At 47.4% G+C, this 15,867-nt stretch overlaps 1 protein-coding gene across 1 annotated transcript in view; it reads left to right on the top strand.

Moving 5' to 3' along the window:
- Nucleotides 1–614: 614 nt before the first annotated feature.
- Gpnmb (glycoprotein nmb) overlaps nt 615–15,867 on the top strand; it is a 31,731-nt gene continuing 16,478 nt past the window's right edge. The window contains exons 1-6 of the mRNA XM_026785883.1: nt 615–742; nt 8,614–8,766; nt 9,981–10,124; nt 12,927–13,100; nt 15,017–15,175; nt 15,440–15,784. Coding sequence (XP_026641684.1) covers nt 673–742; nt 8,614–8,766; nt 9,981–10,124; nt 12,927–13,100; nt 15,017–15,175; nt 15,440–15,784 — 1,045 coding nt within the window. The 5' untranslated portion in view covers nt 615–672. The remainder of the gene's footprint in view (nt 743–8,613; nt 8,767–9,980; nt 10,125–12,926; nt 13,101–15,016; nt 15,176–15,439; nt 15,785–15,867) is intronic.

Raw genomic sequence — 15,867 nt, 5'->3', positions numbered from 1 at the left:
TGGCTGCCACCTCTCTTGATAGATCAGGGAAGGCAAAAAATAAAAGATAATTAAATTGTTGCAGCTTCCTAAACAAAACTAAGATTTGTTACAGAAAAGTTTAATATGTCCAATCCATTTAAAGACGAATCGCTCATCTCACCAAAAAGGCAAGACAGAACTATGCCAGCTACAAAAGGCACCACACTTCAGGTGGTGATAGGATGTTTGCCAAAAGGTGAAAACTTGGTCGTTGCTTCCCTTTATTTGGGGGAGGGAATGCTAGCTAGGTGCCGCTGTCCAAATTCTGGAAGATGTGTCCCCTGAGCAGCTGCGATGAACGTTCACCAACAACGAAGAATGTCGGAATAGGATTTTAGGAAGCTCCCTTTAAACTAGGAAAACGGGAGGGGGGAAGAAAAGAGAGAAACGAATGTGGGATCACACAATGAAAAGACCGCACATCCGAAGTCAATAAATAGATGCCAAGGGCAAGTGAGTCATGAGCACGAGTTCTTAAGAGGTGGAATTCGAGAGATCCAGCCACACTGCTTAAAACATCACATGATCTTCCTCGGGCCCCGTATTTCATAAATCAGAGCGGGGCTCAGGAAGCTGACACCGTGACTACCAGTGGATGGGACTGGGCAGTGCGAGTTAAGCCCTGATCGATTGCGGGCGCTCGGACTCAGTATGGAAAATCTCCTCGGGGTCCTGGGATTTCTGCTGCTGGCTTCAGGACTGCCGCTCCAGGAGGCCAAGCGTGAGTCCGGTCCTCTCTGGGCGTTTGCATTCACTGGTCCAAGGGGTGCGCTAGGGCCCTCGAGAGAAGTTTGGGGATCCGCAGGAAGCAGGGTCTATTCCGAATGTTGGGACTGTGTTCTTTGCTCTGGGTTCATGGAGAGCAAAAGCCACGCGGCTACTCTAAGCCTTTTCCACCCTGGCCGTATTGTAGCTGGAAGCGGGGGACAGCCTGTACCCCAAAAATAAAGCAAGTCTCCCAAACCACCCTCAACTGCTTCGTGCTCACAAGGCGGAGCTTTTAGATGAGGTTCTCGCCCATTTAGTAGAACTCCTCACACCATCCCCTGCACACCTCTGGGTGCGGCGGCTCCAGCGAGGGTACTGAGGGACAAGCTGGCTCCAGCCGGGGTGGGCTTTACGGCACGGGTCCTACTAACAATGCCGATGGCCAGTCAGGGACAGCGGCGTCTGGCGTCTTCCGGAACTGGGCGCCCTGGTCTAGCATCCTTGGTGCTCAACGGGGATAGAGTAGCGCGCCAGCACTCCCACTTGTGCCCTTCCGGGTGTGGCTGTCCCGTTCCTAACAGAGTTACTGTGTGGCGGGAGGGGGGGGGGGGGAGGAGAGCCACTCTACCTCATTTTCCAGGGGCCGGGGACCAGTCGGGACCCGCATCTTCTCTGAGCCCGACTGCTGCCATCTGATTGGTAACCCCAGCTACCACCTTGGCCTGGAGCAGTTCCAGAGAAGCGGTCATCTCATTCCCCTGCCTCCTCTAAAGCATGCCAGACCCTCTCTTAATTCGTCCTGGCTGGGGTGGATCCCTGGCCAAGCAGAATGAAATCGCTGGGGACCCTGCTCTCGGGGATTGGCCAGGCAAGCTGACAAGCGTCCCAGTCCCTCTAAACACCTCAGTGTTCTCAAAAGCTGGGATGCCCTAGACTTGTGGCGCCCCGCCCGAGACTCCACCTCTGTCCCCTGAGGCTGATTGCGGGATTGTGGGTTTGAACTTCAAACACAGACACAGCAGCCAGCGGGGTGCCAGGTGGAATGTCCCACCTTGCGTCTAGGTGTGGCGCCTTCACAGAGCGAGGCGAACCTGACTTTGTGATTGTCCGGTTTGCCCACATAAGGAACCCCGCCACTGAGAGCGCCAGGAATTCGCCCCGGGTCGCACACAGAGCAGATGGAAGGGGACGTCTGTCTTCTCACCGCGGTTCTTCCTCCAGGGTTTGGGGTAGAATAGAGCTGGGTTAGTGTCAGCTGCTTGTCTGGGTTACGAGTTAGCTTCGATAAGTTTCCTTTTCCTCATTTGCAAATGTGTGTTTCTTGGGAGATCAGCTAGCAGAGGTGCTCGGCCAGTGGTGATTATTCAGTGGTAATTCTTAAGGACCGGTCTGCTCGCCCCCGAACGCCCCCGCCCCCCGTACCTCCCGCGGACAGACAATTGGGAGCCTATCACAAAAGTGAGCTAAGTCCTCTCCCCAAAACTCCACGTCTCTGCTCAGTAAAACAGCAGCCGAAGCTGGACTGAGTGGCCCACGCCTTTAATCCCCCCACTCGGAGATGCAGGTGAATCTCCGTGAGACAGCCTAGTGTATATAATGAGTTTAAGGACCGCCTGAGCTACATAGAGACGTGCCCCGAGAAAAGCCCAACCAAACAGTAGCCAGAAATTGAATAATGGAGCTCTCAGACCAAGTCTCAAAGCCCTGGAATGAGGAGGAGGCAGGAGAAGCGCTGGTGGAGCAGGTCTAGGGAGTCCTAATGAAGAGGGGAGCCCTTCTACCTGCTGCAGCGGCAGGTTTACTTCCACTCTACCCCTGCCCGCCTCCGCCCTCTTAAAGTTTGCTCGCTATTGGGCTATTGGTTTTAAATTAAACTTCTATGTTTTAGGGCAATTGTGCACTCATGCGAAATTGAAAGAAATGATTCAGACAAATAACCTTTACCCAATTTGTCCAAGGGCAAAGTTAGGCAAAACACAATCAAGAATTACAGCAAGATCCTGGAGGAGGGACAGTCAAAATACAGAACATGCGCATTGCCACCGCAACAATTCCAGTACCTTTTATCACCAAATACCCTTCTCTACCCAACTCCAGACCCTGGCCACTAGGAATCTGTCCATTTGAAATAATTATTTTTATTATTATTGTTTTCAGAATGCCGCACAATGAAATTTTACACGGCATGTAACTGTAGACATTGGCCGGAGATTTCTCTTTGTGTAGTTTTCTGGGGATTGTTGGCATTGAGGAATTAATCAGGACACACCCCTTTAACCCCTCAACCACTGAATGACATCAGAGTTATTCCAAGGTGGGCTTTTCCGAATAAAGAGGCTATGGATTCCCATGTGTAAATTTCTATGTGGTTACAAGTTTTGTTTCTCTGGGATTCATACCAAAGAGTACAACTAAAACAAGTCATGTCAGGTGGTGGTGGCACACATGTTTAATCCCAGCACTCGGCAGGCAGAGGCAGTCGGATCTCTGTGAGTTTGAGGCCAGCCTGGTCTACAAAGTGAGTTCCAGAACAGCTAGAGAGACCTTACTTATCTCAAGAAAAAGAAGGGGGGGGGGAGTTATTCCGTGGTCAATTGCACGTTGAGTTTTATTAGAATTTAGAAGGATGGCTTCACCTTTTCAAGTTCTTGCCAACAGTCTGTGGTGACGCGATTTTTCTAGGTCCTTGCCATCACTTGGCGGGCACCGGCACTACTTTTGGTTTGGTGGTAGTGACTGACAGGTCTGTTGGAGGGTTCATCAGTGAGCCTCTAGTGTCTGATGCCTACACATCCTGTGTAGCATGCGCTCATGTCTTTTTCCGTTTTCAGACGGGATTGCTCTCTCACGGTACGCTCCTAGTCTGTGGCTCTCCTGTGCTTCTCCCCACAGGATATCAAAGAGCAGAGGTTTCTTAGTTGAATAAGGGCTCCATCCATCAGTTTTTTTATGGATTATGCTTTTGGTTAACCTAATAATTTTTTTCTAGCCCTAAGTCCTGATGTTTCCATCTATATTTGCTGCTTTTTAAAATGTGTCTTTTCTCTATCGTGTTATTTTTCTTTTTGAAACCTTTAAAAAAAAATGTATTTTATGGGGGGGGCTGATGCCCGCAGAGACCAGAAGAGGGCGCCAGATCTCTTGGCACTGGAATGTTTGTGAGCTTCCTAACTTAAGCTAAGATTCTCGCTCCTGTCCTGAGCAAGCGGAGCTGGCAACCTTAACCGCTGGGTCCTCCTCCGGCTCCCCTGGTGAATGATTCTGTCTGGGCTGAACACCAGAAGGGCAGATCGAACAAGTTTGCTCCTGGCTTTCCGGATCCTCCACTGCTCCCTGTAGTTTTCTTTTCTTTTCTTTTTTCCTTTTCTTTTTTTTCCTTTTTTCAAGACAGGGTTTCTTTGTGCAGCCCGACAGTCCTGGAACTCACTCTGCATACTAGGCTGACCTGGAAAGTGCATGGATCCTCTGAAGTGCTGGGATTAAAGGCGTGGCCACCACTGCCTGGCTGTATTTTTCTTTGACTTCTGAAATTTACAAGCAGAGGAGCAATCTGTGTGGTTTTGTCAGGGTTGGTTTTTTTGGTTTTGCTTTTGCTTTGTTTTTCTGTTGGTGCTGGAGTTGAAAGCCAGGGGCACTGACCCACTGTCCCACACTCCAACCTGATCTGTGCTTCCGTTTCATCTCTGAAAACACTCTTCCTCAGAATCTGAGGCAAAGATTCTGAAACAGCGAGAAGAGCTTGTGGGCATGGAAGGAGGTGAAGCTCCTTTTGCACTAGATTGAAGAGGGCCCTGGGGAGCCCTATCTCTAACCTAGGTGTCGGCATCTCTAAAGTGGGTTGGAATGGCAGCAGCTTAACTCTTTCTGCACGACTCCAGAGTGAACCTCCAGTTATAAACATGGGTTGATGCCAATGTCTTCTCGCGGTGCAAACAGTCCTGAGACTGACTTGGGGTTTGCTGGTTTGAAGGCTGAGGCCACACAGCCGTTTTCGACAGAGATCATGCATCATGACTCCTACCTCACTGCTGTTTCCTACTGTGCCTGCCTTTCTGTTGAGAAAGGAATTGGGAAGTTAAGGGATGGCTCAGTGGGTACATTGCATGCCTCATAGGCACAAGCTTGAATTCTGTACACAGCACCTACCAAAAGGGGGGGGGGGCATGCACAAAAACAGGACATACACCCTTCTCTTAGTGTAAAGAAGGTAGAGACAGGTGGCTCCATGGGACTGGCTGGCGAGTCAGTCTGTCCTAATTGGTGAGCTCTAGACCAATGAGAGACTGTGTCTCAAAAGGAGGTATACAGCGTTCAGAGTATGGCGCGTGCACATGCTCACACACACACACACACACACACACACACACACAATAAACTGGGCAGGGGATGTAGCCCAGCTTCCTTAACATGCGAGCATTTACCTAAAATGCCTGGGGCCCGAGTTCTAAGTATCCTGTGCCACCACTGCTCTCCAGGTAAGAGGTAAAACCTTGGCCAGAAGAAACAGATTAGTACATGCATTCAAAATGCCTTCTCCGCAAAGTCACTAACTACCACACCGCATGGTATCTCTTCCAGCATCGAAGACATAAAGATAGGTTTTGGTCTACAAACATGGCCAAAATGCAGGACCATAGAAACTGATGGGAGAACAGTTGCAGACACTGTGTGGTTAGAGGCTGCTTAGGTCCTGGCAGTTAAGCTTTGGGCTAGAACAGAAAAGCCTAAGATTCTTCTTATCTCCTACATCCAGCCCAGAGATAACGTCTTAGTTAGGGCTTCTATTGCTGTGACGAGACACCACAACCATGGCAACTCTTGTAAAGGAAAGCATTTAACTGGGGCTGGCTTACAGTTCAGAGATTCAGTCCGTTATCAGCATGGGGAAGCATGGCAGCGTGCAGTCAGAATGGTTCTGGAGAAGGAGCTGAGAGGAGAGTTCCGCATCTGAATCCACAGGGGTCAGGAACAGAGAAAGACACCGGGCCTGGCTTACACTTCTGAAACCTCAAAGAGACCCACCCCCACCCCCTGACACCCTGGTGACACACTTCCTAACAGAGCCTCTCCCACTGAGCCTATGGGGGCCATTTTTATTCAAACCACCTTGGGCAGGCAGCACAGGAGCAATGACTCAATGGTGTCACCTAGGTGGTTGTTATTTCTGTCTGCATTCTAGTCCGACACCACCGATGTGCTGGATGTGTCCCCACAGCTGCATCTCCATGGTGAAGGATGGTTGTGATGGCCAAACGTCAGGCCAGTTACCTCATCTCTGAAATCAGTTCAGAAGAGAAAAGACTGAGGCCATTTCTCCTTCGTCTTCCTTTGTAAGGGAGGAACACTTCCCAGGAACTCAGATTTCCTCTCAGCTTTTCTAAACCAGAATATAATCGTTTTCCCCCACTCAACTGCAAGGAAAGCTGGGAAAAAGAGCCTTTGGGGTTGTGATCTGCTACAGACAAGGATCTATTTTACCAAGGGGATTAAAAGAAGGGAGTAGGCAGGCAAACAAAACAAAGAGATATAATTATTATGAAGTGGTGGAGACAAAATGGAATCCAGTTGTAATCTCCCAAACTACAAAAGAAGGTAGATTTGATGCGTGCCTGTGATCTCAGCCCTTGAGAGATAAAGGCACAAAGGTCAAGAGTTCAAGGTTATCCTAGGCTGTATAATAAGTTTGAGTGCAAACTGAACCTTTGTTTTTTAAAAAAAATCAAAATAAATAAATAAGAAAAAAGAAAGATGGATATATAGAAAACAAGATGGTAGCTTCAAATCCACAATCTGTTATTACATTATATGTAAATTATCTCAGTACTTCAGACAAAAGAGATTTTCAGATTTGATTTATAGAAACACAATTAAATATATACCATCTACAAGAAACCCACATTAAATAAGAACACATGCAAGTTAGGAGTAAAATAATGGAGGCTGGAGAGACAGCTCCAAGGTTAAAAGCACTGGCTGCTCTTCCAGAAGACCCAGGTTTCAATTCCCCTGTAACCAAACGGCAGCTCACAGCTGTAGCTCCAGTCCCAGGGGCTCCAGTGACCTCTTCTGGAATCCGGTGGGCACTCCATGAACATGGTACACAAACATATATGCAGGCAAAACACGTCAATAAAATAAACAAGTCTTTTTTTGAAAAAGAAAAACTGTGGGAAAAGGTGAACCCTGCAAAGCAGTCTTCAGAGCAAGGAATGTTGCCAAGGGTAGGAAGGGTAACACTAATAAGAAAATATCCAATTCAATCTAAAAAGCAATCATTCTAAATGCATATATATGTAACAACAGAGTTTCAAAATGCATTTAAAAAGAGATGCAACTGGAAAAAGGAAATAAGGTACAACTCTAACCCAAATAACATTTTTTTTTAAAAAAAACCACTACTTAGCAAATGTAGACTATACACTGGCTTATGCTTTATTTGAGTGGGAGATGTTTGTTTTTGAGGCAAAGCCTCTTTTTGTAGCCCAGGCTAGCCTTGAGTTCATGGCAATCCTCCTGTCTCAGCCTCCTGGGCATAGATATGATACAATTGCATTACTCTACAATGTATATGGAATTTTCACCGAGATGTATACTTAGAGTTCTCCCATGAGCCTTCCTGTACTTGCATATGTATCTCTTGGCATTCTGGGAGAATTCCCAAGCTTGTTATTCTGGGATTTAGACAAGACAGGAAAAAGACTGGGGAAAGATGCAAATCTGTATGAAGAAAACAGCGTTCAAGTTTCCCTTTAGATACTATTACCACGTCTAAGTATTTGGAGGCTATATATTGAGAAGCTAATAAGTACAGTTAAGAAAAATTGGCTGTCAAAAATTTTTCTTAGGGGCTGGAGAGATGGCTCAGAGGTTAAGAGTACTGACTGCTCTTCCAAAGGTCCTGAATTCGGGCCGGGAGGTGGTGGCGCACGCCTTTAATCCCAGCACTCGGGAGGCAGAGGCAGGCGCATCTCTGTGAGTGCGAGACCAGCCTGGTCTACAGAGCTAGTTCCAGGACAGGCTCCAAAGCCACAGAGAAACCCTGTCTCGAAAAAAACAAAAAAAAAAGGTCCTGAATTCAATTCCCAGCAACCACATGGTGGCTCACAACCATCTGTAATGAGGTCTCGTGCCCTCTTCTGGCCTGCAGGATACAGACAGAATATTGTATACATAATAAATAAATAAATACATAAATAAATATTTTTAAAAATTTTTCTTAAAGGCTGGGCTTTGTGGTCAGGCCCTTTAATCCCAGCCACTCAGGAAGCAGAGGCAGTGGATCTACGTGAGTTTGAAGCCAGATTGGTCTACATAGTGATTTCCAGGACAGCCCGGGTCCTGGTGTTGAGATGCAATCTCAAAAACCAAATAACACGTCTTTCTTTAGTCCTCTGCAAACAGTCCCCTCGATTGACTTTATTTTTACATTTATTTGTTTGTTTGTGTTGGGGTGGGGCATGCAGAGGTCAGTGGACAAGTCTCTGACTCGCGGCTCCGCCTTCTATCACGTGAGTTCTAGGGAAGAGAACATAGGTTGTCAGCCTTGGTGGCCAGTGATCTCACCTGCTGGGACAGTGCACCAGCCTCACCCGGCTGCTTTTGGACTCAGAGTTTCATTATGCAGTTCTGGCTGGCCTAGAAATCACGATGTACACCAGGCTAGCCTCCGCTTCACAGCAGAGCTTCACTGCATCCTGCGGGCTGGATTAGTGTGAGCCACTGTGCCCAGCCAGCTGTTTCTAAAGCACCTTCGTTTACTTGATTTATTGGCTATATCATACATGCGCTTCCCAATGACCTAAGCTGAGAAGCCTCATCGGCCGTTCTCACTGAAGCGCTAAATGAGAAATGGAAGAGACAAGATCTTTTGTTTCCCAAACCTAGGATTCCGTGACGTGCTAGGCCATGAGCAGTCTCCAGGTCACGTGAGGGAGCAAAACCAATTACGTGGCTGGTCTTCTGATGAAGCAGAGTGGAATGAAAACCTGTACCCGGTGTGGAAGAGGGGGGATGGCGGATGGAAGAACTCCTGGGAAGGTAAGCCAGAAATTCCACCCCACAGCCACGGCTGAGCTCCTCAGCCAGAGCCTTGGACTCTGGGCCTCAGGCTGCCCTGAACGACAGCGCTCTAGCTGCAGATGAGCAGCCCCTGGATTTGGCAAGCTTCCCTTTCTCCCAACGTTTTCAATTTTTTTTTTCTTCCTGAGACAGGGTTTCTCTGTGTAACAGTCCTAGCTCTCCTGGAACTCACTTTGTAGACCAGGCTGACCTCGAACTCACAAAGATCTGTCTGTCTCTGCCTCCCAAGTGCTGGGATTAAAGGTGTGTGCCACCACGGCCCAGCCCATTTTTATTTTCTTTTTATTTTTATTATGTATACAGTGTTCTGCCTCCATGTATGCCTGCAGGCCAGAAGAGGGAATCATATCTCATTACATGGTTGTGAGTCACCATGTGGGTTCTGGGAATTGAACTCAGGACCTCTGGAAGCACAGCCAGTGCTCTTAACCTCGGAGCCATCTCTCCAGCCCCCATTTTCATTTTCTAAGCACAAATCACCTGGACTTTTAGACATTTCTAAGGTTGTGGTTATTGGGATATTTTAGAGAGCAAGCCGATTTGGCTTCAAAACTGGTGGCTACCATGGCCTAGGCAACCTCAGAAAAGCAGAGACATGACCTGATCATCCGGAAGTGTGACTTCCCGGAAAGTGTTCATTTCATAGAGACCACAGGCTGAGTCTCCAGTCATTTGGTTTTAAGGTTAAAGTCTACAAACTCTCAACATGTGCCTCCTCAATCCAAAAACCAGACTTTTTTTTTTCCCTGTGTGTGCGAATATTGGTGTTCTGTCTGTGTGTGTGTCTGTGCACCACATGTGTGCCTGGTGCACAAGGAAGCCATTAAAGGGCATCGGATCCCTTCGAACTGGGGCTACAGGAGATTGTGAGCTGTAGTGTGGGTGCTGGGGTTGAACCAGGGTCCCCTGAAAAAGCAGCCAATGCTCTTAGCACAGAGTCCTGTCTCCAGCCCCTTTTATCTTCAGTGATTTTTTTCCCATGATTATAAAATCCATGAACTATTCTGACTTATTTTTCTTTAATATTGTGAAAGCTAAAGTTACTGTCCAGGAGATAAATTGAACACACCGTAAAGAGGCATATGGATCGCATGGTCCTTATCCACAGATATTACTTACACATTTGGTGAAAGGCCGTCTGGGAGAATGAGCTTCCTTCTTTGTTACCCTAGGAGGCCGTGTGCAAGCAGTCCTGACCAGTGACTCCCCAGCTCTGGTGGGATCCAATATCACGTTTGTGGTGAACCTGGTGTTCCCCAGATGCCAGAAGGAAGATGCCAATGGCAACATCATTTATGAGAAGAACTGCAGAAATGGTAAAAAGGCCAGCTCTCCTGGAGCCCCACCCATAATCCTAGCGCTCATAGGTGCTCTCACCACCCCTTGCCACCCTCCTTTCAAGCTAGATGGCAGGGATATGTGGAACTGTCCGGTTCTTTTATAACACCAGTATTAGCCAAGCCTCCTTAGCAGACTGATGGCTCCTTGGTACCTGTGCAGTGCAGTGGGGCGGTGGGGGTGGTGGAGTGGGGGTGTGTGTCACTTTCTTGTACAAGATATTTTTCCTATATATACGTCATGGACTTTGATCATGTCCCCCTCCAGTTCCCCTATCCTGTCCCTCTGCCCCTCTCTGGTTCCAGCTCTTCCCAATACACCCCTTTAAGCTCTACCATTGAGTTGGGAGGAAATCAGTGAATTAGCACTTGCCTGGAACGATCAGGGCCCTGGGTTCCAGCCCCAGGGTACTCACGCTTTCAAAACTCCAAACGTCTATTTCCTCCTTTGAGACCCCCAGGTTGTCCTTCACGTCCACTGAGCAGAGAACGCACCGTCTGTGCTCAGAGTCTCATTTTATCGCCTGATTTTAAACAAAAGAAATACCACCCAGGGCTCCACTTGAAGGGGTTATTTCTGTTGATTAATGTTCTGAAACAAATGATCTGCTGTGCAGATGCTAACGGGCATGCTCTGATTCTGTTTTGCTCTTAAAGAGATAAGTTTACTGTTCATGTTAAAAGAGCACAACTACACCAAGGAGCATTATCTCGCGAGGTCGGTTCACTCTGGAGAACTCAGATAACCACTGAGATTACTCCAATGGTGAAGATGCCCCTGCCTGTGCCATCCGGGGCTTTTATGAATCTGTTGATGTGTTCATCCATCATTAATTTTTTTATCTCCCTTTGAGGCAAACACTAAATTCTGTATACACAGGGTATAATTATTTATCTAGTGGTATTTAATATTTTCTCTCTCCCACTCCCCCCTTCTCTCTCTCTCTCTCTCTCTCTCTCTCTCTCTCTCTCTCTCTCTCTTTTTCTCTCTCTCTCATATTCCTATATAGCCCAAACGAGCCTTAAACTCATGATCATCCTGCCTCAGTCTCCAGAGTGTTGCAATTACGGGTATGTGTTACTATACCCTACTTCCTATTTTTAAAAAAGAAAAAGCTGATTCTGCCCAGGGTGGTAACACATGCTGGTAATTCCCACACTTGGGAGGCTGACACAGGGGAATCTCAAGTTTGAGGCCAGCCTGGACTACATAGCAGGGATCGGATTTTCTCCGTGTAGCCCCGGTTGTGCTGGAACTTGCTTTGTAGACCAGGCTGGCCTTGAACGCAAAGATCTGCCTGCCTCTGCCTCCTAAATGCTAATCTTAAAGCTGCGCGCCATCACGCCTGACTGGAGGCATCGTAACTGTAACAGGAAGAACACAAAGACCAGTGGTGCCATGCCAAAGGACCCGGGAGCCAGCTCAAGGGGTTTCTCTGGCCGTATCGGGACCATTTAAGAATAAGAAGGAATAGCAGCTGGTTAAAGGAGCTCTTGGAGGACACAGACTCGGGGATGTCCTAGATGACAGACAGTGACCATGTCTTGCTCAGAACGTAATATCACACATTTGGAAAGGCTCTGCTCAGGCATGCGGTGCCTGCCATAATGACCCCTCTTCAGTGACACTCGTGCCCTGCTCGCTCATGTTTAACTTCCTTGTAAGAACTGCAGTAGCTGCTGGGTGTGGTACACACCTTTAATCCCAGAACTCGGGAGGCAGAGGCAGGCGGACCTCTGTGAGTTCGAGGCCAGCCTGGTCTACAGCCAGGACAGCCAGAGCTACACAGAGAAACCCTTTCTCAAAGAAATCACCCCACCACCACCACCACAACAACAACAAAAAGGCAGTAGCTGAAAACCACATAGGCTTCCAGCACATGTTAAACCCCACCATGCTGCTGTTCTGCACGTTGATGAACTTGTGATGCCATGTAACATCTCTGGAAGGCGCCTGCAGTGCCGCCGGGGGGTGAAATTCCACATCAGTATCCATCTAGGCAGCTCTCCAGGTTCAACCTTCATAAAGCCTCTCTTTCAGAGGCATGAGCGATGCCATTTTGCAGTCCTGGTGTCTGCAAAGTCAGAGATTCTCTTTTAAGGATTTATTTTTATGTTTTTAATTTTGTGTAGCTGTGTGTCTGTGTTTGTGTGTGCTAGTGTCCTCCAAGGCCAGCAGAGGGTGACAGATTCCCAGGCTGTTGTGTGGGAGGGGAGTTCTATGCGGGATGGTGGGCTGGGGTGGGTGAAGGCATGGCTCTGCAGTGTCATAAGGGAAACGCGCTCTCACGACTGTGACCCAGGACTTAGCTGTGGTGACAAATGAGTGAGGGAAAGTGTGCACTAGAAGATGATGTCCTCGGAGACTCAACAGGAAAACACATGTCTTAAGTAAAATCTCCAGATGGAAGTTTCCTTTTTTTTTTTTTTTTTTTTTGGTTTTTCGAGACAGGGTTTCTCTGTGGTTTTGGAGCCTGTCCTGGAACTAGCTCTGTAGACCAGGCTGGTCTCGAACTCACAGAGATCCGCCTGCCTCTGCCTCCCAAGTGCTGGGATTAAAGGCGTGCACCACCACCGCCCGGCAGTTTCCTGGAACTTTATTGGAATACAGCACATGCACAGGAAAGTGCCTGAGCCATCAGCACGCCATGGGTGCTTTCTGAACATTAGAGCCCTGCAGCAGCTTCTACAGGGCTTCTGGGGAAAGCAAGTGTTTGAGGGTTGAGCACTGGGCATTTAAAGGCCAGAAAACTAACTCGACCCTGTCTGTCTCTCAATTAGATTTGGGGTTCACTCCTGACCAATACATCTACAACTGGACAGCAGGCGCAGAAGGTGGTGACTGGGAAGGCAGCACCGGCCAGAGCCAGCACCTGGCGTTCCCTGACGGGAAGCCCTTCCCTCGCCCCCACGGATGGAAGAAGTGGAGCTTCGTCTACGTCTTTCACACACTTGGTTTGGCTTTTACAAACTCGCTTAGCTCTTTACACTCCTGTCACACTTTAATATTGTCTTTCTGTATTTTCTGGGAGGGTAGCCCCCATCCCCAGTCAGTTCCTTACTGGAGAGGACAGGGAGGGGAAATGAAGTCCTGGCTAACCTCACCAAGTCTGCAGGACACCACAGAATGAAGTGAGGAGGAGAAGGAAGTGACTTTGGCTCTCTACACAGCAGCAGAATAGTCTTCGATAGTATATGAAAATATCTATTTGAACAGTACATGGTTGCACACTTGTTTATTCATTAATTTGTTTTATTTATTTATTTATTATGGACACACTATTCTGTTTGCATATATGTCTGTAGGCCAGAAGAGGACACCAGACCTCATTACAGATGGTTGTGAGCCACCATGTGGTTGCTGGGAATCGAACTCGGGTCCTTTGGAAGAGCATGCAATGCTCTTAACCACTGAGCCATCTCTCCAGCCCTGTTCATTAATTTGTTAATGTTCTAAGTGAATTAGTGAACTTAGTTATAGAAGTATGGGACGGTTGAAAACATAGACAAGCACAAACAAAATACAAAAGAAGCATCTATGAATAGCATCCGAAATTACTGCTATTAAATGATGTTTTCAATCTTGACATTTCTTGTTTAAGGTCATAATGGATACACATTTTTATTTTGCTATCACAGCATTTGACTGTATTATTTAAATGTCCTTACATTGTTTTAATGGCTGCACAATACACCACTGTGCGGGCCCAGAACAATCTAGATACTGTTTTTCTCTGGCATAGTCTACTCTCTGGTTTCCAAAAACACAAAAGGCATTCATTCACTTTGCTGCATTATTAGCGAACTGTTACTTTAAGAGAAACAAGGCTGTTGAATTCTCAGTCCATCACTAGAGTGCCAAGTCTATGGATCCGTGGTAGAATGCATACCCAGCATGTACAAAGATCCCTGAGTTACAAGGTCAGCAACATACATAACCAACCAAGGCTGATATTTGGGATCTGCTCCAACTGAGCAACTCCTAGATTTCCAAAGGTTTTGACCTTTTGCTGAGAGCATCCTTTTCCTTCAGCATTAGCAGAGCATGCCATTTGAACAACAGAACAGGCCAGGCATCATACCTGCCTGAAGCTGGCTTTCCCCAATGCCATCATAGCCCTGTTGGTCAGCTCCCCAAGCTCGCCATTCACTGACCTGCACCCCTGTGGCCAGCAGCTACGAGTTTCATGGGTGGCTGCAGAAATGGAAGACACTCCCTTTGTATCCGTGATCCACAGTCGCTCTCTCATGTCTTGCTTGTTTTAGGTACAAGTACTTCTAGAAAGTGGAGGTCCAGTCTCCCAGAAAAATCTAAACAACCATGCCCATCTACTTACATCAATTGCTTTTTAAATGATAACAAATATATGGTAGATTTGTGAGTAAAGAACCTTTTAAAACTCTCCCAGATACCTCACCCTGACATTAAATGATGTCCATTGAAACTTAATAAAGTGTTCTTCTATAAATTAGGAACTAATTATATTGTTGCTGTAACCAGCTGTGTGCAGTTACCTGCATGCAACTGTAGAGTTGCTTCATCGGTTTTGCATAGAGCCAGGCACCATCTCCTTTTCTGCAGCTTCCAAACTATTCTCTCCTCAAGGCAGCCTTTTTAATAATAATAATTTATTTAACTTTATGTGCATCGGTACAAGGGTGTCAGGTCCCCTGGAACTTGAGTTACAGACAGTTGTAAGCTGCTATGTGGGTGCTGAGAACTGAACCTGGGTCCTCTGGAAGAGCAGTCCATGCTCTTAACCACTGAGCATCTCTCCAGCCCTCTCAAGGCAGGCTTTAACCTCTCAGAAATAGCTTTGTCGAATGATCGTGGCATATCACCAATAACTGAAAATGTCCATCTTCCACAGGTCAGTATTTCCAAAAACTGGGTCGGTGTTCAGCACGGGTTTCTGTAAACACAGTCAATATGACACTTGGCCATCAGGTCATGGAAGTGACTGTCTTTCGAAGACACGGCCGGACATACATTCCCATCGCGCAGGTGAAAGACGTGTATGTGATAACAGGTGCGTGGTGTGAACTCACGTCAGTGGGGCACGAGGCATGGGCTCCTTTTGACACCTAGTGTCTGGGCTAGGGTAAGACTTGGCTCCGAGCAGAGCTGAAATGTTGAATTATGTGGTACCCCACCTGCTTTTTAGCAGGAACACTCTAAAGTTTACACATGAGAAGGTCTCATTTGACTCTTCAGCCAGAACACATCATTGTAGCCCCCCTCCTCACAGTCAAGAAACAGTGTGTTTTCTTCCTTCTCCTGGTGCATCTTCTAGATCAGATCCCTGTATTTGTGACCATGTCCCAGAAGAACAACCGGAATTCGTCCGAGGGAACCTTCCTCAGAGACCTCCCCATTGTGTTCGATGTCCTCATTCATGATCCCAGCCACTTCCTCAACGACTCTGCTATTTCCTACAAGTGGAACTTTGGGGACAACACTGGCCTGTTTGTCTCCAACAATCACAGTTTGAATCACACGTACGTGCTCAATGGAACCTTCAATCTTAACCTCACCGTGCAAGCTGCAGTGTCCGGGCCATGCCCTTCACCTTCACCTCCCACTTCACCAGCTTCACCAACTTCACCTCCAACTTCACCATCTTTACCACCATCTTCACCACCAACTTCATCACCAACTTCACCAGCTTCACCATCTTCACCACCAACTTCATCACCAACTTCACCAGCTTCACCATCTTCA

Source organism: Microtus ochrogaster, linkage group LG3 (genome assembly GCF_000317375.1).
Source record: "Microtus ochrogaster isolate Prairie Vole_2 linkage group LG3, MicOch1.0, whole genome shotgun sequence".
NCBI classification, from domain to species: Eukaryota; Metazoa; Chordata; class Mammalia; order Rodentia; family Cricetidae; genus Microtus; species Microtus ochrogaster.
Note: the sequence above shows the minus strand (reverse complement) of the source record. Positions and strands in the feature narration are given on the sequence as shown.